Source organism: Toxorhynchites rutilus, chromosome 1 (genome assembly GCF_029784135.1).
Source record: "Toxorhynchites rutilus septentrionalis strain SRP chromosome 1, ASM2978413v1, whole genome shotgun sequence".
Taxonomy (NCBI): Eukaryota; Metazoa; Arthropoda; class Insecta; order Diptera; family Culicidae; genus Toxorhynchites; species Toxorhynchites rutilus.
This window is the reverse complement of record NC_073744.1, coordinates 52,639,102-52,664,869: the sequence shown is the minus strand read 5'-3', so window position 1 is coordinate 52,664,869 and position 25,768 is coordinate 52,639,102. Positions and strand designations below refer to the sequence as shown.

At 38.1% G+C, this 25,768-nt stretch overlaps 1 protein-coding gene across 2 annotated transcripts in view; it reads left to right on the top strand.

Moving 5' to 3' along the window:
• Positions 1–25,768, top strand: part of LOC129766954 (growth hormone secretagogue receptor type 1) — a 162,024-nt gene that overhangs the window by 47,868 nt on the left and 88,388 nt on the right. For both annotated transcript variants that reach the window (XM_055767641.1, XM_055767578.1), the window contains exon 3: positions 10,462–10,642. In XM_055767641.1, the coding sequence (XP_055623616.1) occupies positions 10,462–10,642 (181 nt within the window). The remainder of the gene's footprint in view (positions 1–10,461; positions 10,643–25,768) is intronic.

Here is a 25,768-nt window from a genome sequence, read left to right as displayed (position 1 = left end):
TTAAAACTCACGTTTAAAAAAAAATCTTCTGATAAGGAAAAGCAATTGGGGGTCTCCGTAGCCACATTGGTTGCGCGTTCGCTTAGTAAGCGATCGATCGTGAGTTCAAAACTCAGGGCCCTCATTGACCATCTTTGTGTTGTTACAGAATAGCTACGTCCACGCAACAATCAACAGCGATGGAGATCGATCCACGGTCGAAATTAGATCGATTCATCCATACGACTGCTCTGCTCTGCAAGACACATCGGGCTGCTGTTCTATAAATAACTCAACAATGATCAATCAACTGTCTCCGCTGTCCGGCTCTGTTACAGCTAAAAGGCTAATGAGCCTAAAATAAATAAATGGGATAAAAAAAAAGGAAAAGCAATTAAGGTTTTTTACGAGGTTTTTTTACGCGAATTTTCCAATTAACGCGTTTTTTACGCGGATTTTCCAATTAGCGCGGTTTTTTTACGAGGTACGTATCCCCCGCGTAAAAAAAAACTGGGTGTATACGGGAAGCTAGAGAAGTAGTCATACTTTTTTTCGAAATATAATAATTTCATTCGACGTAGGAAAATCGAGCACATCGTGAAAATTGTCCAATTTCAAACGCCTATTACTCTGTCATTTCACGATGGTTTGTTGAAATTTTTGCGTCAATCGATTTAGGCACTACATAACAATTTTTAATATTGAAAAAAATAATATATGTCATGAAACAAACTATCGAACAATTGAAAAATCTCAACCCCTATCCTCACGGAAATACCCACTTCTGATTGGTCGAAATTGACGACACATGCGGCGGGTCCCTAACAGAGAGATCCAAACCAAACTGCCTGGAGGAAATCGACATTGCAAATACATGAAAGTATGGGGAGTTTTTGTTGCTATCGAAATGTATTTCCTAACAGAGACATCAAAATCAAGCTGCCTGGGGGAAATCAGCATTGCAAATACATGAATGTAGGTGGAGCTTTTGTTCCTTCCGAAATGTATTCCCTAACGGAGACATCAAGACCAAGCTGCCTGGAGGAAATCGGCATCTCAAATATATGCAAGTCGGGGGCACTTTTATATTGCAAGTAAGGTGAAGTGATACGATTAATTCTAGCAAATAAAATTTAAATTTGGAACTTTAATGTTGGTTGCAATGATCGATCATGCATTGTGAAAAATTTAGCACAAGTATAAGTGTCAAATTGTATATGGTAGCAGTTGTGTTAAAAATGACTTGATATATATATATATGAAAAGATTTATTTCAATTTTCATGAATAAAAACCAAGGTGTGTTCCCGCTCAAGAACGGGTCGTTTGGTTTAAGCTGTCTGTTTTATTGTGTTCATTTTCACCCAAGGAAAGTTTATACGACGAGAAAAATGGGAAAAGTGAAGAGATATTAGAAATTTGATTTCCCATATGCTCTACATATATTTTTAGGTGTTGTTAGTCCAATTAAAATTCGCATTGGGTTGAATAGACAATCCGAAAGTATAAATTATTAAAGAAAATTACCTTTTCCATTTCAAATATGTTTTCTCTATGTTAAAGTAATATGTTTACACTGATGAGATAAATTGATAGTTCTGTTCGGTATTGGTAGTTAACTTATATTACATTGGAGAGTATTTTTTTTCTTGGAGCCGATCTGGCGTGGAGGTGACATCCATACTTCTCTCGCTCAAGATCACGATTTCAATTCTCACTCCCGACATTCTTCCAAAATGGAAGGTAAAAGTGACGAACCAGCCAGAAGCGTTGAAAGTCACTGTAATACAGAAAAAAAATATTTTTTTTTCTTTATTTCTGTATACATGACCCAAGAGGCATCTCGTCTAGGATCACAGAGGGCGGTTTTCATCATATCTCATTCCACTTCGGTATCTTTCATCTGATTCCAACGACTGTTTACCATCTTTCTGTCCTCATCACTCGGTAAACACTGGTGGAGTGAACAAACAATACCCAACAACCAAACAACCGGCCCTTTTCAGGGCCACCAAATCATTATCAAAGAGTTTAACGATGTAATTCTTCAAACATCCAAAATCGACAAATAGCCTAACGGAATCCTACGTCAAATATGCGGTCGTGTCTCGGACACAACCCTCCTGTGACTTTTTCAGGAAAAAGACATGATAATTAGGAGGAGTGGTTCTGAATCCTGGATTGTGAAGGATTCAACTTTACCATTGAACTGTACATCGATTTTCTAGTTGGTCTAGTCTGCTATTCAGTTGGTGTGGTTCATGAGTGTAATTAAATAAGGCCAAATCAGAAGAATTTTTATTTAAATACTAGCTGCCCTGGCAAACTTCGTCTCGCCCAAAATGGATTTTTTGCTATCAATATTTTCAAACATTCTCGTTTTAGTACTGAGCGAACGTGAAATGATGATTGTTAAACATGTATTTATTTAGTTATTTAGGAAAAAAAAATCTCTTTTTGCTCTATTTGCTTTCCCAGATTACGCGTGGACGTTACTTGTAAAAGTTACTCACAGTACCTGAAAGTAGTATATAACATCGTATATTTTTTTACTGTCACTTTACAATATGCCAAAAGATTTGTCGGATATTTTGATCAATGGTTAGACAAGTATTGAAACTTCATTTGTGTAATTTTAAAAATAATCTATTGCATGAATGAGAGATACCACTTTTAAGCAATGTAATTCCTTTTGCAAAGCCTAATTTGAAAATTAAGTTACTTGAAGTAGCCTTAACCAAATGTAGTGAAGTTTTGTGCCGCAGTAATCAGAGCTTGTTTCTTTCAAATGCTATATGAATGAACAAAATTGGTATAGAATAAAATTCAGTTTTGAGAGTTCAAGCTTTTTTCACTGTTCTTGAACTCTTTCACATGTTTTCTATTTGAGTCCGATCGGAGCGGTTGTTATTTACCATTCGGTTGCCATTTGCCTGCAATACGGCGTTGGCTCGCAATGTGAGTCGATCGCCGTCACTTGATCATTGATACATGTTTATGGTTTATGGTTGATGGTATGGTAGAGTGGTAAGAGGTAAATGTGCGTAAGGGGAAAACGGTGGCATTGTTCTTTTTTTAAACATACGAGCATGAATGGCAACACTGTATGAGTTTGACAAGTTATAACACCAGCAGCTCCATGTATGAACCAAGACGGGTCTATGGTACTAGGTGAGGCCGTTTCGTCACTAAGTTGGTTAGGGGAGCGGTATATGAAAACAGCACGGAAGAAAGTAGAAGGGGAATTATTTGCTTGTAGCGTGAAAGAGACAGACTGATCACGAGCGAGCTTCGGCAATAGCGTATTGTGTTTTGTTTACAAACAAAACACAGTAGACTTCCAAGATGGCTGAAGAGTGGTTTTAGCAAGTTGGCCCACCTTAGTATATACTTCTAGGCGCCTTGGTATGAACTTGAGAGTTGAGGAGACAACTGGCTTCATACTTCTTTTTTTGCTTTTTCTTAGACCAAATGCGAACAACAGGGATACCAAACAACACAAGAAGTTATGTTTCCAAATGTTGCAATGTTTTTTTATTTGTGCACGCCCGAATCATACATTCATACAATGTAATGTATGAATGTATGTAATGAATGTAAAAACCTTTTTTTTTCGGCGAACATGGTAGTTTGTATGCCTACATTCGGTTAAACGAAGCTGTTGAAAATAATTGGTTCTTGGCTATTTCAGTTGAAAGGGGCATGCAGATAGGAAATTATGGAATTGTATACCATTCCCCTAGTTCCAGTGACCAGCGATTTATTGAAATTTTGGAGAACTGGTGGGAAAATATCGTTGATTGCAGTAAATTAAATGTAATTGCTGGTGATTTTAATATTGACTGGCTCAATGTACGAAATTCGAATCAATTGAAACAATTATCGCATTATTTCAACTTGAAACAAACGGTTCTCGAAGCTACTAGAATTTCTAAACATAGTAGAACTCTGATTGATCACGTCTTTTCAAATTTTGCTACTGTTCATTCTTCGACCGAGGCCAAATTTAAAATAACTGACCATGAGACAATTTTTGTATACATTGAGAATGGACAGCATGACAGTGATGGAAATAAAGTAAAGATCAAATGTTGGAAACGATATTCTAAAGAATCCTTGTCTCAGCTTGTGTCGGCAAGCCTGGATTTTGTGGCAATGACTGGACATCTGAATGATAAAGCAGCTGTTCTAACTAATATTTTGAGAGAGTGTACGAATAAATTAGTAGTTGAAAAACATATTGATTTGAGCAATTCGAACAGCTGGTACTCTTTGGATCTGATGCGCCTCAAACGCAAAAGAGACAAAAAGTACAAAAAGTTTTTGAGAACTAATTCAGAAAACCATTGGAACATGTACACCTTAGCGCGGAACATATATTCACGGGCCTTGAAAAAGACTAGATGTGAATATATACAGAGGAAAATCGATGAACATCAAAATAATAGTAAAGGGCTATGGAGAATATTAAAAACATTATTAAATTCGAAAAATAGTATACCGCGTTCCATAGTTTTCGGAGGGTCAGAAGAACAGTCAGACCAAATTATTGCAGAGAAATTTAACATTTATTTCGTTAATAGTGTTCTGCTGATCAACCAAAGTATTGCGTTGGTCAGAGAACCTGACGAAATAATACAGCCGATTACTATCAATAGCAGACTAGATTGTTTTTCACCTATCACTTTTGTTGAATTGAAAGGTATCTGTTTTTCATTGCAAAAATCGGCTGGTACCGATAATGTCAACGCGAAAGTGATTCAAGATTGCTTTCACATCATTGGACACGATCTGCTGGACCTGATAAATGACTCTTTACGAACTGGGCACGTGCCAACGGTTTGGAAGGAATCCCTTGTGATTCCAATCCCCAAAGTTAATGGGACGGATAAAGCCGAAGAGTACCGCCCTATTAACATGCTGCACATATTAGAGAAACTGGTAGAACTTGTTGTGAAAGGTCAGCTGATACATTTTATAGATAATAACAGTTTGCTAATTCCAGAACAGTCGGGATATCGAGAGGGACACTCTTGTGAAACCGCGCTGAATCTGGTATTAGCAAAATGGAAAGAGAATATCGAGGCGAAAGAGACTATATTTGCGGTATTTCTGGATCTTAAACGCGCTTTTGAAACAATTTCTAGGCCCTTATTGTTACAAACACTGAAGCGCATTGGAATTGTAGGGATGGCGTACAAATGGTTTGAAATAGGATTGGGCGATCTTTATAAAAAGATCGATCTTATCGAATCGATTCTCCCAAATGGCGTAGGGATCGATCCACTGATTAAATCGGTACCAAAGAATCGATCTTTGTTGAATCGATTTTTGAAAAATCCAAAGCTTTTTGTCGATTTATCTGCTTATTCTATATGAATGCTGTCGTTTCTTTGAACAGGGATAACAAATTTCATATTGCTATTGAAATATCAAAAGCATTTTGTTTTGTTTCTCAGCATGAAAGCCACAGCCACAGGGCATTCATCTTGTGCCGTCAGGAAGTCATTTTATTTGATAAATTAATTGAAAAAGTATTATTATAAATTTAACAACCGCCCAGAACTCAACTGACAATGATCCCATAAAAGCCAATCGCGCCATACATCTGTCATTTAGTCGAAACCGATTCTTGATTTTGGCGCCAGATCTAGAAAACAACCTTTCGCCTATAATTGACGTCAACATCAGGTTCAGGATCCTATGCGCATCCGCTCACAGTTCATTCTCTCAGTAGCTGCTGCTAGTTCTGTCTCTGTCAGCATTTGTACAGAAGTAAATCTTAGAAGAAGTTATCCAAATGATGGCATTATGTTTAAAAAAATGTTAGGTGACCTTTGGTGAGATAAAAAAAATCGATGTATACTGAAAAACAAATCTACAAAAAGATCGAAAAGATCTAAAGTAAAAAAATCGATTTTCTCGATTTTCTCGAATACAAAAGATCGATTAAAAAAATCGGAAATCGGAATGGAAAAGATCGATCTTCTAAGAATCGATCCGAAATCGCCCAATCCTAGTTTGAAAGCTATTTGTGCGATAGAACTCAAAAGACTCGTTTCAACGATTCTGTTTCCGATCCCATTGGCAACTCACTCGGGGTGCCACAGGGAAGTGTTTTAGGGCCCATTTTGTTTATTTTATACATAAATGATCTGCGACGAATTTTACGATACTGTGACATTAATTTGTTCGCGGATGATACTGTCCTGTTCATCGCAGCTAAGGATATAAAAGAAACCGCGGAACACATAGACGAAGATTTGCATTCTCTGGCTCAGTGGCTTAAATTTAAACAATTAAAGTTAAATGTTGGCAAAACAAAATACATGCTCATTTCTGCAGCAAACTCCAGTATTGACGTAAATTTTGAAATAGATGGTGAGACATTAGAACGCGTGAAAGAAATCAAATACTTAGGAGTTATTATTGATGACACGTTAACTTTCAAGTCTCACATCAATAATGTCATCAAAAAGATTGCCAAGAAGTACGGCGTTTTGTGTCGTTTGAAGAAAGAGTTGACAATAAACAGTAAAATTAAATTGTATAAATCATTGATTTCACCGCACATAGATTTTTGCTCGTCGATCCTCTTCCTTGCAAATAATACACAATTAACGAGATTGCAGCGTTTACAAAATAAAGTAATGCGTTTGATTTTAAGATGTAGTAGATACACTTCCTCCAGTTTGATGTTGGACGCGCTACAGTGGCTATCTGTGAAGCAGAGAATTTATTACATGACAATGGTGTTCATCTTCAAAATTTTGAACGATATGCTGCCTCGATATTTGTGTGATCGAATTGAAAGAGGAAGTGATGTTCATAGATACAATACAAGAAACGCGAATGATGCAAGAACACCCAACTTTATGTTTAGTAGGTCGCAGAACTCGTTGTTATATAAAGGTATAAATTTCTTCAATTCGATGCCCAGAGAAATTAAACGTGCGGCAACAATGGCAGAGTTCAAGAAAATGTGTATTTCACACGTAAAATCTGTTTTGTAAACAGGTTTTATAATTTTTCCTAAATCATTCATTTATGTTTGCAATTGATAAAAATTAATAAAATTTATTTACAGGTTAAACTACCATGTTCGTACTGATGATGATGATTTTTTGTTTTGTTTTGTTTATGTATATTGTAAAAAAAAAAGTAATAAGCGTTGTCTACGAGAGTTTGAGCCTCGCGCGCGTTTGGTCGGCCTGGACTATGTTAATGGAACACTGGCAGAACACTGATATATAATGAAATTTTTATGTGGGTCTGAAGTGGAAACTGGAATGGGGATAGCTCATTCAGAATTGTCGTAAACTATCTTATCATAAGATGGTTATATCGAGTATTTGTGAATGTGGCAGATCTCTATCATGTTCTAAGTAGACACTTTTAGATATTGGGTTCGATTCCCAATCTGTCAAGGATCTTCCCGGGTTGGAAATTTTCTTGACATGCCTTAAAAAAACTTTGGGTCTGAAGTTGGGATTATCATTATGATAATGTCGATAAGGATAGGACCATTGTTTTTCTTTTAAAGTTTTTGCCTATTTATGATGTTCGATTAATAGAAATTCATGCCTGCAACAGAGTCATTTCGCTGTTTTGTTTTATAATACTGATATCTTAATTTGGTTAAATATAAATATTATCTATTAGATAAATCGGCCAGTTCAAACCTTTGTAGGGGTATGAGGTGGGTCATCATCATCATTTAATTTAATTTAATTTATAAATAGCAACATTTGGTTTGTGTAGTGTTAAATTGCTCATGATTTTACAACAAATTGTATTTTTATGTTATTGTTTGTCTTCCAACTAGTTCGAGAATATGTACTGCGAGTACATGAAGTAGAAGTATACACTGAATTATTACTGGCAACTCTCAGCCATCAACCAATAAGTAGTTGGCCCGATTTTGACAGCTATTTTGTCCGGTATCAACCTCTCTGTAGTTTTCTCTCATGTGTAAATAAGACACATTGCATAGCAGTGGCGGGATGGTATGAAGTTAGAGGTATTTTACGTTATTTTGATCTAAATTTTTCAGTTTTGGGGATTAAGATATTTGAAATAACTAGAAAGTCCGGAACTACAGTTTCAAGGAAACCATCACTAGGGCGGCAGGGAAAATGGTCATGTCAAATTTAAAAAACCGACCATATACATTTTGTTTATTGGCCCAAAAAATGACCTGTGCAAAGTGTTAGGTTAGTGGGGGTTAGTAAAGGGAATTTGGAAAATCGATTTTTTTATGCCAAATGACTTAAAAATGTATAAAAATGCGAGATCTCGATCTCGAAAAAAAATTTTTGGTCGAAAATCGATCGTTTGGGACGGTTTTTGAAATTCGATGATGAAATTTTTTCCATTCATCCATTGCCACCCTATAGTTCATAGTGCATAAAAAAGTTTCTGAGAATTTTCCTCAGAGGAGATGCAATACTTACACGCTAGTGACAGCTTACTGACTATGCAGGGGTAGAGTTTACTTAGCAAATATACTCTTTTCGCTATCCCCCTTCGTTGTTTCTCATCTAGCGGCTGCATAAGTTGCCCGTTATTGACAGCTCTGTTCGGGAAAGCACAAAACTGGACAGAACAAATGTATGGGGAAATGGGAATGCTCTCAATGTTCATCAATTTAAACCATATATAATCTATGGGATTGTGATGTATAGCATACAGTGTTTGGATTTCGATCAAAATCGAATGAGACACAATGTGTCATGCAAGTAAACTCTCACGAACATATAACCAAATATGAGAGGATCATTCAGATACTTGTATGAATGTCAGTAATCACTTGTGTAACTTTTAGTGATTAAACTAAGAGAGGAAAGAAGACTGTTGTTTGCATATTCGAGCTGTATCAAACATGGCACACTATTTTCGAAGCCTGCATACAAGTTTGAACCGCATATATCGTCCCATTTTACTATAGCGAAACCCACTGCACAGACAAGTGCAAAGCAATAAATGATACAAGAAAAATTAAGTCATCATTACGTCACCATTTGCGGAGAGCAGCGAATGGGAAAAGAGGTAAAACGCGAGAGTTTTTGCTTCTCACTGGAGCGGTGTTGCTAGTAAAACTATGCGGTCTATATGAATATACATATTTCAAGAGATAGCGGCGTTAAAAATGGAATATATAATCTGACTACCCTTTCTCTTAGCCTCTATCGAGCTAAATAATCATATAGTTTGCACTCTCTGCGGCTTAAAAAGCGGAGATGTTCCAGCTCTTCGAAAATTAAATCAAACACAAAGAGCTGGATCTATGATTCCGGGTTACAAGTGACTAGATCTTCCATTTGCTAAGTAGTAAAGTGATGAGGCAATAAATTTCTACATTGAAACCACGAAATAAAAGTGCGTTACTGGTAGACTTATAAATAACAATTGAAAGAAAAACCAACTCATCGTACAATCTCGGATCTGGATTACACTAAATTTAGATAAGCATGGATATTTTGGGCCTGATTCTCAAATACACTTAGAATACACTTCATGGTGGAAATGATGAAACGGAATGAAACGTATCCGCAATGACAACGGTACGGTGTCGACATCTGGATACGAGATTAGTTTCCCACTAAACTTATCATTATAATATCAAATTATCTTCAGATAAAATTTTTGTATGAGATTATTATATCACATGAAGAAAACAAAGTTTTCCACTCACATTGAATACCAGTTTGATACGAAAAAGTTAATTTTCATCAATGATTTTTTTATTCGAAGTTAATTTTCATCAATGATTTTTTTATTCGAAGTTAATTTTCATCAATGATTTTTTTATTCGAATAGTGCTCATTCTGCCTGAAAACTCATTATTGTCTTCGACACTTCACTTACTCGTAAAACGTAGTTCAATGGCGTGCCGTTTATTTCGTTTCCACCGTGAAGTGTATTCGAGAATCAGGCCCTTTATATTCAAATTTTTGGATATGGACATTTTAGTAAAAAATTTAAACCGCTCAAGATATACCAACAATTAATTAGCCCATGTGGGATTGTGTTTATCCTATCGCCTCAAGCCGAATTCCCAGACAATTAAACGCAAGACGAGTGAGAAGCACCTTTTCCACGAAATAATTTATCGCATGCTATAAACCGTCTATATAGACTGTTTGTAGTCGCTACTTCGCAACGCTCGAGCAAATATTAAACATCGGTCGGTTTGTTTGAACAACATCTGAGTGGCTCGATGTAACGAATTATTTGCAGCGGAGTGCATCTGGCGGATGCAACACGGCCGAATCAAGCGGCTTTCACAGTCCGGCGATTTATTTGTGTAAATTTCTCCGATGCAAAACATATACAAAAAATAATTGACTGCTTGTTCCTACTCGAGACCTGTTGGCGTGGTTGTTTTTAGTTTTTCAGCGAAAGCAGATACATTGAATTGATTTCCGTTTTTGTTCAAGACTCTTATCACACCCGCATCTTTTCTCTCCATGTCATCCAACAGGCAAGGCGGTACCCTTTGTCGAGCTGACGGTGGCGCACGCCAGTGTCCTAACGATCCTGGCAATATCCTTCGAGCGCTACTACGCCATCTGTGAACCATTGAAGGCCGGCTACGTTTGCACCAAGACGAGAGCACTCATGATTTGTCTGGCCGCGTGGACCGTGGCTGCCATTCTTACAAGGTAAATACAAATCAACCAAACCGTGAGTACGGACGGCGTTGTGGCCCTTCATCCATTGAACACCACCTGTAACTAACCTTAAGCGATGACCGTAACAAGGTACCTGTCTGTGTAGGTGGTTGTAAGTGTCGGCTTTCGGTGTTAGTATACTATTTGTCTGTGTTAATCGTCGTCCCCGTGCTTGATCGTCAAACCACTTTTCATGTAAGTGAATCAGATCACTATTATCCACTTCATTAAGTCGGATGAGACTGGATGAAATGCTCCAGCTTCCGTGTATACATAGATAGCTAACCCTCCCTTCGAAACGGGATGCATTATTCAACGATGGGGAACGATATTCTTTTTTTCGCCACATTCCCACCAATCGAGATGATTGATTCAATTTTTTTGTCATCCTGCTGCTCATTTCCCGATGGGAAAAAATAAAACTGCTGACGGACAAACCCAACCCGAAGCGACATCTCGTTTGGGGGGGGGGGGAAGGATATCTCTGAAAATGATTGATTGCTTCTAGTTAATCCACTCGTTCTACACCCGCTTTCCTTGGACTCAATAAGCAATCGAAACGTCTGCGTTTCACTAAATTGGATCAACGGTTGAAAATAAGGGATGGGTCCGTTCATACCCCACGCTGCCAATCACCTTTGTTTTTGTTTTGATGCTATAAGAATGAATGTTCAAAGGGTGGGTGGAGAGAAACGGAAACCAACAAGTGAGAGTTATGGAATTGCATTCTTTGTGATTCTGAAATTAATATTATTGTTTCTATGGTTCGAACAATAACTCTGTTGAAGTGTTGATGAAATTGATCAATTATTATTGTTGACGATTCGGAAAAGTTTAGATGATAAAGGTGCAGTGATTGCTTCGAAACCAATAGGTTCAGTTCGATTGAAATAAACTTTGGCTTCATTCTAAGATTTTTTTGGAGCATTCACGCTAGTTTGTAATACCCTTGGCTTACGATTTTTGATTATCTCCATATTGTTTTTCGTCAAAGTAATTAACTCATCGTTTACAGAGTCAGATTCTTTTGAATGAAACTTGGAATATAAGTGTCATTCTAAGCTTAGCAACCTAATGATAATCGATAACAACAATTGAAACAAATATGAGCATGATGAATTGGGACCTGATGAAATTCAAATTTTAAGCTGTAATCATTTAGTATCCATTGTCCAACCTATCCGGCCTTTTATTCCACCATCTCACCATCTAAAACGTCAAATCCCTCATATTGCCAGTGTACCCAATATTGCTGCGGTTCACTGACATTTTGGTTCTATCAATTACTGTTGTTCACAACTCGGTCCGGTTATATAGTCGAATAGTGGCTAACTTTAAACTCCATGTTGAATGTGAACTATTCCACGTAAAACTGAAATATGAAAACCGCTTATGCAGTTAGAAATAAAGTAGCGCATTTTTCTTTATTTTTACTATCTCCGTGATTTCAACGATTTCAATCCTCGCAAATGATATGTTGGTAAACAAATGACGCCATATTGATTTTGATTTTGGGTATCCTATATTCAATTAATGTCTAACCCCTGGTCACAAGTCACTCTTTTACTCTTTTCAACACTTCGACGGCCGAAGTCACATTTATGTTAACACTTTCGTCGCCCAGCGCGATTCGGTCGAGTTTCTTGTGGGGCCCAAATTAAACTGTCAGTGCGCTAAATATATGAGCGGGCAACAATAATAATAAATTCGGGTTCGATTCAGGATTGCTTTTCTTTTGAATCCGATCGAAATAAACCGACTACTGATTAGAAAACTTATACAAATATTTTTTCAGCCGATTGTACAGTGTTGCCAATGATAATAAAAAATGAAATTCAACCGAACGTACTAGCTTTATATACTATATTCGATGACGAATACTAACTACAATTCGATTTTAGAATGTGGAATATTCTGTTGATTGCGAAGATTCGGTGAATATATCTTACCAACAATATTGGTTACTTTTGTGGGAAAATAATCGTCAAAATCTATACCACATTTGACAAATCCTACTTCTCACGTGATTCGTTTTCATTGTTCTTGCGCTTGGTAGATAAAAAGCTAAAATAAGAAGCCAGTTGCAAGTTCATTTTTGTGAGAATGAAAATAATAATTGCGCAACTCGGATAGGCCCCTGTTTATTCCAAAAACATTTTTCTTAGACGCACATTTGTTTTTTTGCATCCTACGTCGTAATAGTAAATCTGAAAGCGAGGGAAGTAGTCACGACTGGATTTTTGACATTGTGGAATACGCAAAATTATAATGACAACATAAAAAAAGTGTGTACTAAAATTAAGAGCAAATAATCAAAAGGTAGGGGATCTTTGATTTGATACCCATATAGCGCAATTCTACCCCAAATTCAGCCGAAAAACAGTAAATTTTGATGCGACTCTCTCCGAATTTATTTAAACTTGGTACAAATGATGTAAACTACCCAAAATCTAAATTTTCATTATCATTTGATCAATTTCAATTACGAGTGATTATGTTCAAAAGTGGGTTATCAAAATCATTGATTTTTGTTTAAAAAAATTGTAACTCGAAATCCAGATGTCTCATTAAGTTGTAGGAAAATCAATAAACCGGGTTATATATAGGGTTTTTTTTATCTCATTTATTTATTTATTAGGCTCATTAGCATTTTAGCTGTTACAGAGCCGGGTTTTAATCGTGTACATGTACATATGTTTATGTTTCTATAAATTGTAAATTACACAGTCGTTAGTAGTAGCCATTTAGGCGTTAAGTTTTTTTTTTCTGTTCCATTACATTATGGTAAATTACACAGTAGTAGCCATTTAGGCGTAAGGGTATTCTTTCTGTTCATCCATTGTTCAGCAGACCGGACAGCGGAGACAGTTGATATTGATCATTGTTGAGTTATTTATAGAACAGCAGCCCGATGTTTCTTGCAGAGCAGAGCAGTTGTATGGATGAATCGATCTTATTTCGGCCGTGGATCGATTTCCATCACTGATGATGGTTGCGTGGACGTAGTTATTCTATAACAACACAAAGATGGTCAATTGAGGGCCCTGAGTTTGAACTCACGATCGATCGCTTGGTAAGCGAACGCGTAACCAAGTGGCTACGAAGACCCCCTTATAAAACCACCCCTCCTTATTTGCAAAAAACTCAGACAGCCAGTTTTCGCAAGCCTTTTTTGAGGCCAACTTAGTATCACCAAGAGCGTTTTACATGGACCGGAAGAGATTATAATCACTTGAAGCCAGGTCCGGACTATACGGTGGGTGCAATAGGACATTCCATCCGAGCTCCCGTAGCTTCTGGCGGGTCATCAAAGATGTGTGGGGCCGAGCTTTGTCCTGGTGGAAAACAACACCATTCCTATTGATAATTTCTTCCCGTTCTGGTCGGGGGAATTTTTCGTCAAAGAAATTTCCTCCGACTTACACTGTGATCACGCGTATTCTAGAGCTTGCCACTCAGAATGCATTCAAGGCGTGTTATTTGGCATAGAAATCTCAACTAAGTACTAATAAAAATGACGCAAGTAATACTACGTTGAGACGGCGAAGTTCCTCTAGGAACGTTAGTGCCATTGAAGAAGAAGAAGAATTGATAATTTATGGCCGCTTTTAGTCAATCGCCTGCTTCAAACGGTCAAGCTGCTCACAGTAGAGAACCGAGTTGGGGGTCTGGCCATAGTTGAGCAGCTCATAGTGGATCATTCCCTTCCAATCCCACCAAACACACAGCAAAACCTTCCTGGCCGTCAATCCGGACTTGGCGATGGTTTGGGCCGGCTCACGGCGCTTCGACCACGACTTTTTTCGCTTGAGGTTGTCGTACGTGCTCCACTTTTCATCACCAGTCACCATCTTCTTCAAAAATGGGTCGAGTTCGTTTCTTTCAGCAGTGCATCGCAGGCGTTGATTCGGTCTAAAAGATTTTTTGCGTCAACTCGTGTGGTACATCCAGCTTTTTTTGGAATCCAATCTTCTGCTAATGGTTCCAAACGGTTTTATGGTATATACCCAGTTCCTGGCCAATCGAGCGAGTGCTCACATGCCGGTCTACTTGGATGATCTCAACGATTTTATCGGTTTCCACGACGATTGGCCTACCAGTACGAGGTGTATCTTCGACAGTCACTACACCAGAACGAAATCGATCAAACCAACGCTGTGCTGTGCGAATCGTTACAGTATCGGGTCCATAAACTACACGAATTTTTTCGGGCGCCTTCGTTGCAGTTTTACCTCGCAGGTAGTAAAAACGTAAAATATGGCGAATTTCTTGCTTGGTGGACCCCATCTTTGACGGGCTATAACTTGAGACTGAAAAGGACAATCACGACACTGTCAAAACGACACTTGTAGCACAGATTGTCGTCTTTAAGTAGCCGTATAGTATGACCCGATGCGATAAGTACAACACAAGATATGTTTAAGTGTTGCCATATATTGACAATATACGACATTTCTTTTTCCCCAACCCAATATAACTCGAGATCGAGAACTAATCTAGCACATGGAATCAAACTGATTATATATGACCCGTCACCCAGATCAGGGTGACGGGTCATATATAAGTGTCAAAGGGTTGCGTCCGAGATAGGACTGCATAGTTGCGTTGGATTATGCTAAATATTTGTTGTATGTTGATTTGAAATATCTTTGAAAAAGATACGCCGCAGTCAACCACTTACCTCAGACCCCTATAGCCAAATTTTTTAAACGAAGATCTATTTCTAGTTTTTATCTTATTCACAAAAAATTCTTATCAATTTAAAGACTTTGCAGTTGGTTAACATGTTATAAGGCCGCAACAACTATATTGCCGCCCACAGAAAATATTTTTATTGCCACACTTGGAATATTATTTCAATATTTTGCTTAACCACAGACTTCTGAAAATATCTTACAATACTCCAATTTAGAACTGCTAAAATGTACGATATTAATTTGGGAGTCATTTTTATGTAAGAAAAACCGCGATTTCAGAGCGTCACCAAAAATTCTGTTTAAATTCGTTGAACATGCAACAAGTTGATAAGTTTTCTACCGTAAACGTTCTATTTAAGATCTACTGTGTAAGCTCATGCAGTTTCTTCAATAAAAAATGGTGTATTTGATGAAAAATTCAATTTTTTTTTTTTTCGCAAAACTAGATATATGGTAAAAGTACCTATCATCGCAATAGTACCTATTATGGTAATACGAGTGGGTTTTTATTAGTTTAGAAAACATATCTTATTTTTAAAGGCTCTAATATGATTTTTAAACATCAGAAATCTCTTCTTTGTCGATTTTGCTACTTGATTCTATGCGAAACATTGTTCTTTTGTGGAAAATTTAGTTTGAAAATAGTGTGTCCCATAGATGCTTGCTTCTTAGCATTTTGCTAAGGAATATGCGGTCAAAGTAATGAGATTTTTATGCTGTGAAGTGACTATTTTGTTGCAAACACAGTGTAGACGCATACATTACAACCTTCTTGGTGTTGTGATTAGACCAATTCATACGATTTTATCGAAATGAACATGTATTTTTGTATCACCATAATTTGTACAATTTTACATCTACGTGCCAATTATCGCAATATCGAAAGCTGCCTTGTTCCTATTATGGTTGTACGAAATCGCTGCAAAGCTGAGAAGCATAGCTTCTATGTTCCTATTATGGTTTTACGTTGTTATATTATGGTTGTTATGCTATTATAGTTGTAACTCACGTTTTCGCGCGAACGCACAGTAGTGTAGTGAAAAAGCCCTATGCGTGCCTAACCGAAGCATATTTGTTTGATCCGCTCTGTTGAAAATTAAATCTTAGGTGTTAATATCTTTTGTTCAGTTCTTGAAGAGAAGTGAAAACTGCATCACAACCCTCACGCCTTTGGGATTTTCCTGTCAGCTAGCACAGAAGCCTAACAACGAGGAACAGGCAGTTATTTTACAACCGGTAAGCACATAACAACAGTCTAATCTAGAGATAAACGGAAATTCGGTATCCTGCTTGATGGGGGCTTACCAGAGTGTGTCCGAGGACGAAGGATTTTCTTCCGCTTCCTAGAGCGGTCCAAAGGATCGAAATTGAATTTTCCAGCTTACGATCTCAGCAACGAACTGAGCGGTGCGATTACCGCAATTCTCGCGCTATTTTCGGACACCTTTTATAAATCGTTGCGAGAGTTCGAACATGCACTAATTCACGATGCTGATTTTATTTATTTCACCTTCAGCGATGTAATGTTCTTCAAAGACACCTTTTTCGATTTAACAATTTCAAAATTGGTTTAATCACCGTTCACGTTTATACAAATGGATTGGATATAATATTGGATCTTATCTCTTTCTCGGTCGGAATTCAACTGGTCTGTGTGGAGATAAAAGAGGGTTTTTCGCTTCTCTATTGCGTAAACCACTTTTTGCTGGTTGGATGGTTCTTCTTCTTCTTCAATGGCACTAACGTTCCTAGAGGAACTTCGCCGTCTCAACGTAGTATTACTTGCTTAGTTGAGATTTCTATGCCAAATAACACGCCTTGAATGCATTCTGAGTGGCAAGCTCTAGAATACGCGTGATCACAGTGCAAGTCGGAGGGAATTTCTTTGACGAAAAATTCCCCCGACCAGAACGGGAATCGAACCCGAACACCCGGCATGTTAGTTATGACGCTAACCACTCGGCCAAGGGAGCACTGGTTGGATGGTTGGTTGACCTTTTAAGGCGGCACAAAAGTTTTTGGACACCTCATTTAAATTTCGTTCACTGCCTATCCGGTCAATTATTGGTATCCGACCGAATAAAAAGAGAAAACTATAAAAACAAACAATAATTTCTCATTAACAAAAGATAAATCATAACCGGAACTTGTAATGCATGTTAATTTTTTTGTCCCCTCTCTCAGATTAACATCCCGAAAGTTTTTATTTTTTTTAAATTTTGAATACATATCATACATATTGGTTGATGTTCTTTGCATATTGAAATTATGTGGCACATAATCTGTCCGGAAGACCATGGTTATCCTGAGGGAAAGTCAATTAAGAGAATCGATCAAAGCAAAAGCAAAAATTAGGCAAAAATTGCCAAATAATGAAAAATAAATGATGAGTTTTGTACAAAATTTATTGGAATTTTCAAAACTGCCTCCTGATTTGGGAATAATCGCATTATTGAAAAAAGGATTCATTAGAAAAAGGGAAATTTTTCATTCTATCAAAACTGTGTTTTGCAGTAAAATGACCTACAGAAGCGTTCTTGAAATCAAATGAATGCTGATTGATAAGGTTGATTGGATTCACAATTGACTTGGTTAATAAAACACTGTGTTAATCTACAAAATCTTTAAAAAAAAAAAAAAAAACATTTTTTGTTTCCAATATAGTTATCCGCTACACCTGCACACAAAAAAGATACAAGCGTTCAAGTATTACATCTCAAAACTTGGAGCTTTGAATGAAGCTTAAAAACGATGTACATCCCATCTTCATGCGTAGGTTTTTCACAACGTTACAGCGTTTTTAAAATCACTTAAAAACTTCGAATTCGCGTTCCGTTCCCATAATTTTTGTTCAGTGTAGAATGAACGACGAATTATTGCATACTAGGAATAAGATTTAGAGGCATAGTTTTATTTAAAAATTATTATTGAACTATTATTTGAATCCTATTAACAGTTGTCTCATGTGACACCGACTATTACCATAATAGGTACATTTATTACGAAACTCCAGGAACACTATTACCATAATGGGTACATGGAAGTGGCATTTTCAAACATGTTTTTTTTATACAATTTAGTCAATTAATCATCGAAATATCAGTGAGAATCTTCAAAAACCGAGCTCAAACTGCTAGGAAAAGTATACTTTCATATACATTTGATCTAAAATAGAAAATAGTGTTTTTAAAAATTTCAAACCAAACTTTATCTGTCAAGAAGTATTGATTATTTGATCTCCGGACAGCGTACGGCTACCTTAAGGCTAGTGACTTATTTCTGCGACAGATCTGTGATTTCGTCGGCCATCAAACTGAACGGATTGCTTCGCAAATGACTAATGGGCTCCTCATGTTGACCATCTCCGAGAAAATGAAATCAGTAATACCATTTTGAATAACTGTTTTAATAAAACTAGCACAAACCAGCGTTTCAAACCAACTCAATAAAGTAAAATGTGATTGCAGATTTGTTCTGCAGATTTGGGTGCTTTACCGAAGTCTGAAAGATTCCAGACAAATCTGGAAGTTTCGCATTCGTGACTTAACCGGGTAAACTTGAAATTATTTTTCTCATCAAAATTCAACAATATAAATAGATGTAAAATGATATAAATATTAATTTAATTATATTTACAATAATACAAATTCCTCACAAATGATCGGGGTTCTGCCAAATCGAACCAAGCGCCAAAAACATTATTTTGAGATTTGAAGTTTGGGCTCTCACTAATTGCCTGTGTCAGATCAAATCTATCATTTTATCGCTCACCTGTTACAAACAGGATGTCAAATATCATATTCCATTTAATGCTGTAAGCAAATATCTTCGTCAATTTCCTGATCCAGAAGCTTTAGAAATACGAAAAAAAACAAAATTATGTTTCAGCTAGACACGTAAAACATCGTTTTCTTTGCAGCCAGAGCGAACCAAGTCCATGCTAGCTATCAAATTAATATCATTACATAACACATTAGAATTTTGTAACGGCTCTTGACTAATTTCATGAATGGTATATATATTGACTCACTTTTGCTTTGTATTACAAAGAAATATCTTAATAAATGATAATAAATTGATTTAAGAATGCATTACACTTGGTTCGCTGTGGTTGAATGGTATTTTGAAAAATGGAGATCAGCGCTTCTACACTTCATTGCAGTCCATCCGAATCTTCAACAGATTGTTGTGCTTCGGAGAGCTCCTGGAATCAAATGTCATCGGGATCTGGTAAGTAAGTCTGTCTTACTTACCAGATCCCGATGACATTTGATTCCAGGAGCTGTCCGAAGCACAACAATCTGGTGAAGATTCGGATCTGCCTTCTTGGAGAAAACGATTACTATTGTCCGATGCCATATTGTGGGTTTATGGTTGAATGCAATTTCGTTTTTTTACATTCTTCTACACATAATTTTGTTTTGGGGCTATTGTCAATTATATGAATGACATGGTCATTTCACAGTCGATAGATTATTATTTTCTGCATCCAATGGTGTAAGTAAATCAATTTTGAAAAAAAAATGGCGCTTGGTTCGTTTTGACAGAACCCCGACCAAATACTGGAATAGGTAATTAATTTTTGAAAAAAAATATAAAAATCGCACGTTAATGATAAAAAAGTTTAAAAAATCAGTGTTATGAGATGAAGACCCCAAGGGGTCGATATCGACCACTTTGAGAACCCCTGCTCTAAACCAAAATTAGTGAGATAATGTATGTGCGTCAAGTCCAATTTGGGACTCGTTGTAGTCAACTTTTCTCAATTTACGTACAAAATTGACCCAAATAGATATCTCAGTGATAAAGTGAATTAGTAGTGAAACATTCAAGTTGATTTCAACTTTTTTGTGCGCACATGTTTTTTTTTCATACCATATAATTTTGCTTTTTTAAGTACATCAATTGCTCTTCCCCCCCTCAATTTTTCACATCTCTATAGCACGAATCGCTACCAACAAACCTTCCCTCAGTGGAGCGAACCTATGTCGTTGATTTACAAATGCCCCAAATTTTCAACCGATGCATTCGTCCCCTCTAACGATATTTCGCAAAACCTCCTTATCACGCATCCGTGTACGCAATGGCTGCTCTCGTTACCATCAGTCAACCAGTCCTAACGAGTGCTATTGTCAAGAGCGACACTTTGCATTCCTCCCTGTCGCATCTCCGTTGACAGGGTGCTTTTTTATGATTACAGGAAGTCAGCGAAGTGTTCGCTTAATTTAAGTTTCTCAAAAATTACAATTTTTATCTCGTGCGTCTCTAGCTTTGCCCGTCAGTACCAACCGTTGTGTTGGATGCTTTACGGTCAATCTGAATCGGCACCCATAACGACGAATCCCCCACCATGAAGCCCCGCTCGCTTTGGGCCTCAGTAGAATCGTTGAATGTTGGTATTTTTCGACGTTCCGGGGACTGCACACGCAAGCAACACTTTATATAGCGGTCGGGAGTTATATTCAACAAAGGTTCCTCCGTGATGACGGGAAAAAGCTGAGAAAAGGCGGCAATGGATGTGAAACGATGCCCAATAAAGCTACCATTATACGCCTCAGATAAATCGTTTCAATATTTGCCGCGATACATTTATGCGATTTCTTTCCTCGTTCTATCGGTTCATCGCCCTCGGAAAGGACATTCAATTTTTGGATACCGTCAAGCGCTGAATTCATTGTGTATGCAGGAATTCACGAAGACTAGTATTCATCGCATTAATTGAAATAAATGGGAGACGAAAAGTTTGACTGAGAAGCATTCGTACTCGAGTGTAGTTTTATCAGCTAATGCGAATCGTATTGACATCGTTCCTTCATCATGACAAACTTTCTGCAAAGTTTTCAGTACATGATGGCGATAATTCGAAGTCATAGAGTACTTACAGTCGACGTGAAAATAAAAGCTCTTTACAACCTACTTTCCGATGAGCTTATGTCGCGCGTGATGTAGAACTGATTCCAGCGGGCTTTGAAGCAGAGTAACTCAACAGTTGTTCGGTGTTCGAGCGTGAAAATGATTGTTCGGGATCAAGTGGTATAGTCTATTAATTCGGTTTGTTTCCTATTGAACGAAAAATGAAAACTGCAGAGCGCAATGATAACACAAACTGTCGTAATTTTGATGACTCATTGTACATTTTGGCAAATACATTTATTATTCTCGTTCTTCCAGTTTCCAAAGAGGAGGAGAATCTAGACAGTCAAATTTTATAATGTTTATTTTATCATCTCTACCGAAAAAAAGTGTTCTAAGAGTGTATATTCGAAGAAAAAGATTGGCTGTAATCTTTGGACATCAAAGGCTTTACGGCGCGGCCAAAATGTACAATCGGCGAAGAATAATTTAATGAAAATTATTAAAATAGAATTGGGGATTTCTGAGACAACTAAACACAGGATTGCATCAAAAAAAAAATGTCTAAAATTGATATTAATTGAAATAGCATAGGGGAAAAGCGGTTAAAATGAACACCCTAAGGAAATGGGCTTATCGCAAAACTCCTGCCTAAGCCCCTTCTTGTACAGTTTTTACGTCAATGATATGGATGATTGTCTAACTAGAGACTGCACGCTGAGACAACTTGCAGCCGATGGAGTTATTTCCATCACGGGTACTAATCCCGTCGTTCTGCAAAAGTCGTTGCAAGATACCCTGAACAATCTGTTCACGTGGGCCCTCAAGCTGGGTATCGAATTCTCTACGGAGAAAACCGAAATGGTCGTTTTTTTCTAGGAAGCACGAACCCGCCCAATTCCAGCTTCACCTATCAGGCAAAGCGATCAGGTACTCGATATTTTTCAAATACCTGGGTGTATATTTTGATTCTATGTGTCTCCCATTGCGTATTTGAAACAGAAATGCCAGCAAAGAATCAATTTTCTCCAAACAATAACCGGAACATGGAGGGGCGCCATGACAGTTTTTGCTACCGATCAGCTGCCAGGATTCATATTCTCATGCTGGAGAGAATACAATATCGTTGTTTGCGTATAGCCATGGAGTGTTTGCATTCGACACATACGATGAGTCTCGAAGTATTGGCAGGAGTACCCCCACTTACTCTTCGGTTCACAGAATTATCTTACAGATTTCTCATCCGTTGCAAGATCATGAATCCATTGGTGATTGATAACTTCGAAAATCTACTCCAGCTGACTCCTCAGTCGAGTTTTATGTCTTTATACCATGAGTACCTTACCCACGACGTGCACCCTTCACCAGGCATCTCCAACCAAGTTTGCTTCCCTTACTTCTGCAATTCCTCTGTCATTTTTGATCTGTCCATGCGACAAAAAATCCATGGAATCCCAGATCACCTACGCTCCGATTCTATTCCGCCGATATTTTCGGCAGAATATGGGAAAGTTAGATCTGATAAAATGTTCTTTACTGACGGTTCATTCATAAACGGGTCCACCGGCTTCGGCATCTTCAATGAAAATTCCAGTGCCTCTTTCAAACTCAAAGATCCTTGTTCCGTGTATGTCGCTGAACTGGGTGCGATATACTACGCACTAGGGATCATTGAAACATTGCCCATCGACCATTATTTTATTTTTTCAGACAGTCTCAGCTCAATAGAGGCAATCCACTCAATGAAAGTTGATAAACGCTCATCTTATTCCCTAACAAGAATAAGACATCTATTGAGTGTTTTGGTCGAAAAATTATTCAAGATTACCTTAGCATGGGTTCCCTCTTATTGCTCGATTCCGGGGAATGAGAAAGTGGACTCGCTAGCTAAGGTGGGCGCATCAGAAGGCACACTTATTGAAAGGCAAATTGCTTATAATGAATTTTTCCACATTCCTCGTCAGCACACGCTCGTAAGTTGGCAGCGCATGTGGAGTGAAGATGAGTTCGGTCGTTGGTTACACACGATTATCCCTAAGGTCTCGACGAATGCATGGTTTAAGGGATTGAATGTAGGTCGTGATTTCATTGTGATATATCGACTTATGTCCAATCACTACAATCTAAACGCGCATCTTTATCTCATTGGGCTCGCAGCAAACAATCTTGGCTACCAGGCTACCATGGCTACCACGACATCGAGCATGTTGTCTGGTCGTGTATCTGGTTCCATGCTGCCCGCTCTCAGCTCACCAGAGTATTGAGGGCACTAGGCAGACAATCGGTTATCCCCGTCCGGGATATCTTAGGCAGCCGCGATCCTGATCTTCTGCTTCATCTAAACCTGTTCCTCAGAAACGCCGAAGTCAACGTTTAATGATGTGTCCTCCGTTGTATCCCTGTATCATATCCCTCCTATCCGATCGATAAACTTTTACTTAGTCGCGGCAATACATACACATACTTTTTACAGATACACAGGTCGAAGGTTGTGCAGGCCACTGAACATTCAACAAGAGCCAAAGGTTGTACCGCTCATGACAACTATACACGAGCTGAAGATTGTACCGCCCAGTGACTATTCTACCCTGGATTCCTCGAGTCAAGAGAGATGCACCACGATTGATACGAGGTACAGACTAGGGGGGCGTCGCTGATTAATGATCAGTTGCACCCCAATAGGAAGTATCCCGTGTCGGCCACACATACAGAGTACTCGAGGACTGCAACATCCCATTTATGAGAATCTTTGTAATATTAACCTCGAGCCAACCGCGAGTAATCGGTTGCATATTACTAACATAGTCGTAAGACATAAATTGTAAAAATATTGAACTCCCGGCCCCGTCAGGCTAACGCCATATGTGTCTTAATAAAATATATATTTTGAAAAAAAATAGCATAGGGGAAAAGCGGTTAAAATGAACACCCTAAGGAATATGCCCATTTACAGCGTCCACATACTGCTACAATTTCCGTTCTTCGAAGAATATTATAGCTTAACTAACTGTTGTTCAAGATATCAAACGGTTTTTATAATAAAACATAAAAATAGTACATTTTTCATCAAAAGAAACTAAGATGTAAAATCGAGCATTTTTTGAGCGCGCGGTTGAAATGATCACATGGTGGTGGTAAAATGAACAATTACACATATCATGCTTTAAGGGAATTTATGCGTTGTTCCTTATCTAAATTTGTTTAAATCATTATAGAAATAGTAGGTACATGTATGAATCAAGCTGAGCGTATTCACCTAGAGTAGTAATTAGAGTTTACTCTTACGTGCGAAAAAGTAGTAGGAAACACATAACACTTCACATATTGAGGTTTGTTTTAGGCATATTTTTTCAGTGTCAAAGCCACAAAAGGAACCCCTTGAAAAGCAACATTTGATGAGGTAGATCAGATTTCATTTTCCTAATTAATTCTCGAGCTATGCAGAAATTTGTGTTTCATTTGTATGGCCTCATTTTCAAAGAAATACGGCCCGATGACTCCACCAGACCATAATGCGCACCAAACAGTGACTTTTGGCGGATGCAATGGCCTCTCAACAATAACGTGTGGATTTTCTGAGCCCCATATACAGAAATTTTGGGTGTTCACATAGCCACCGAGTAAATGCGTAAATTCGAACAAACCGGATCCGTAGCGGATATTGTGAAACCTGTGCATCATCGAAATGTGCGTTCGGCCGAAAATCGTGCTGCTGTTGCTGCCAGTGTGGAGGATGACCCGAATGTTTCGATTCCACGGCGTGCTCAGCAATTGGGCTTGTCAAACACATCATTGTGGCGAATTTTGCATTTGGACTTGCACCTACATCCATATAAAGTCCAACTGGTACAAAAATTAGAGCGTGGTGACCATGGAATGCGTCGGGCATACGTCGATTGGGTGAACGAACAACAGCAGCAAAATGCTGAATTTTCGCATCAAATTTTCTTCAGCGATGAGGCACATTTCGAGCTGGGTGGCTATGTGAACACCCAAAATTTCCGTATATGGGGCTCAGAAAATCTACACGTGATTGTTGAGAGGCCATTGCATCCGCCAAAAGTCACTGTTTGGTGCGCATTATGGTCTGGTGGAGTCATTGGGCCGTATTTCTTCGAAAATGAGGACGGCGAGACGGTAACTGTGAATGGTGAGCGCTATGGCCGCATGTTAACCATTTTTTTTTTTGCCACAAATTGAAGATATGGATACGAATGACATGTGGTTTCAGCAGGACGGCGCCACGTGCCACACAACACGACCGAACATGGCCATATTGCGAACGAAATTTGAGGGACGCATAATTTCGCGTTTTGGTGATGCCAATTGACCGTCCAGATCATTTGAACCCGATAGACTTTTTTTTGTGGGGTTATGCGAAAGACCGTGTATATGCCAACTCTCCGCAAACTCTTGACCATTTCAAAGACAACATTCGTGAAGTTATGGCCGAGATACCGCCCCATATGTCATCGAAAATTACCTGTTCCGGATCAAGGTGTGCGGGGAAGCCCTAGGTGGACATTTGAATGATGTTGTATTTCACACATAATGGCATAAACCACTC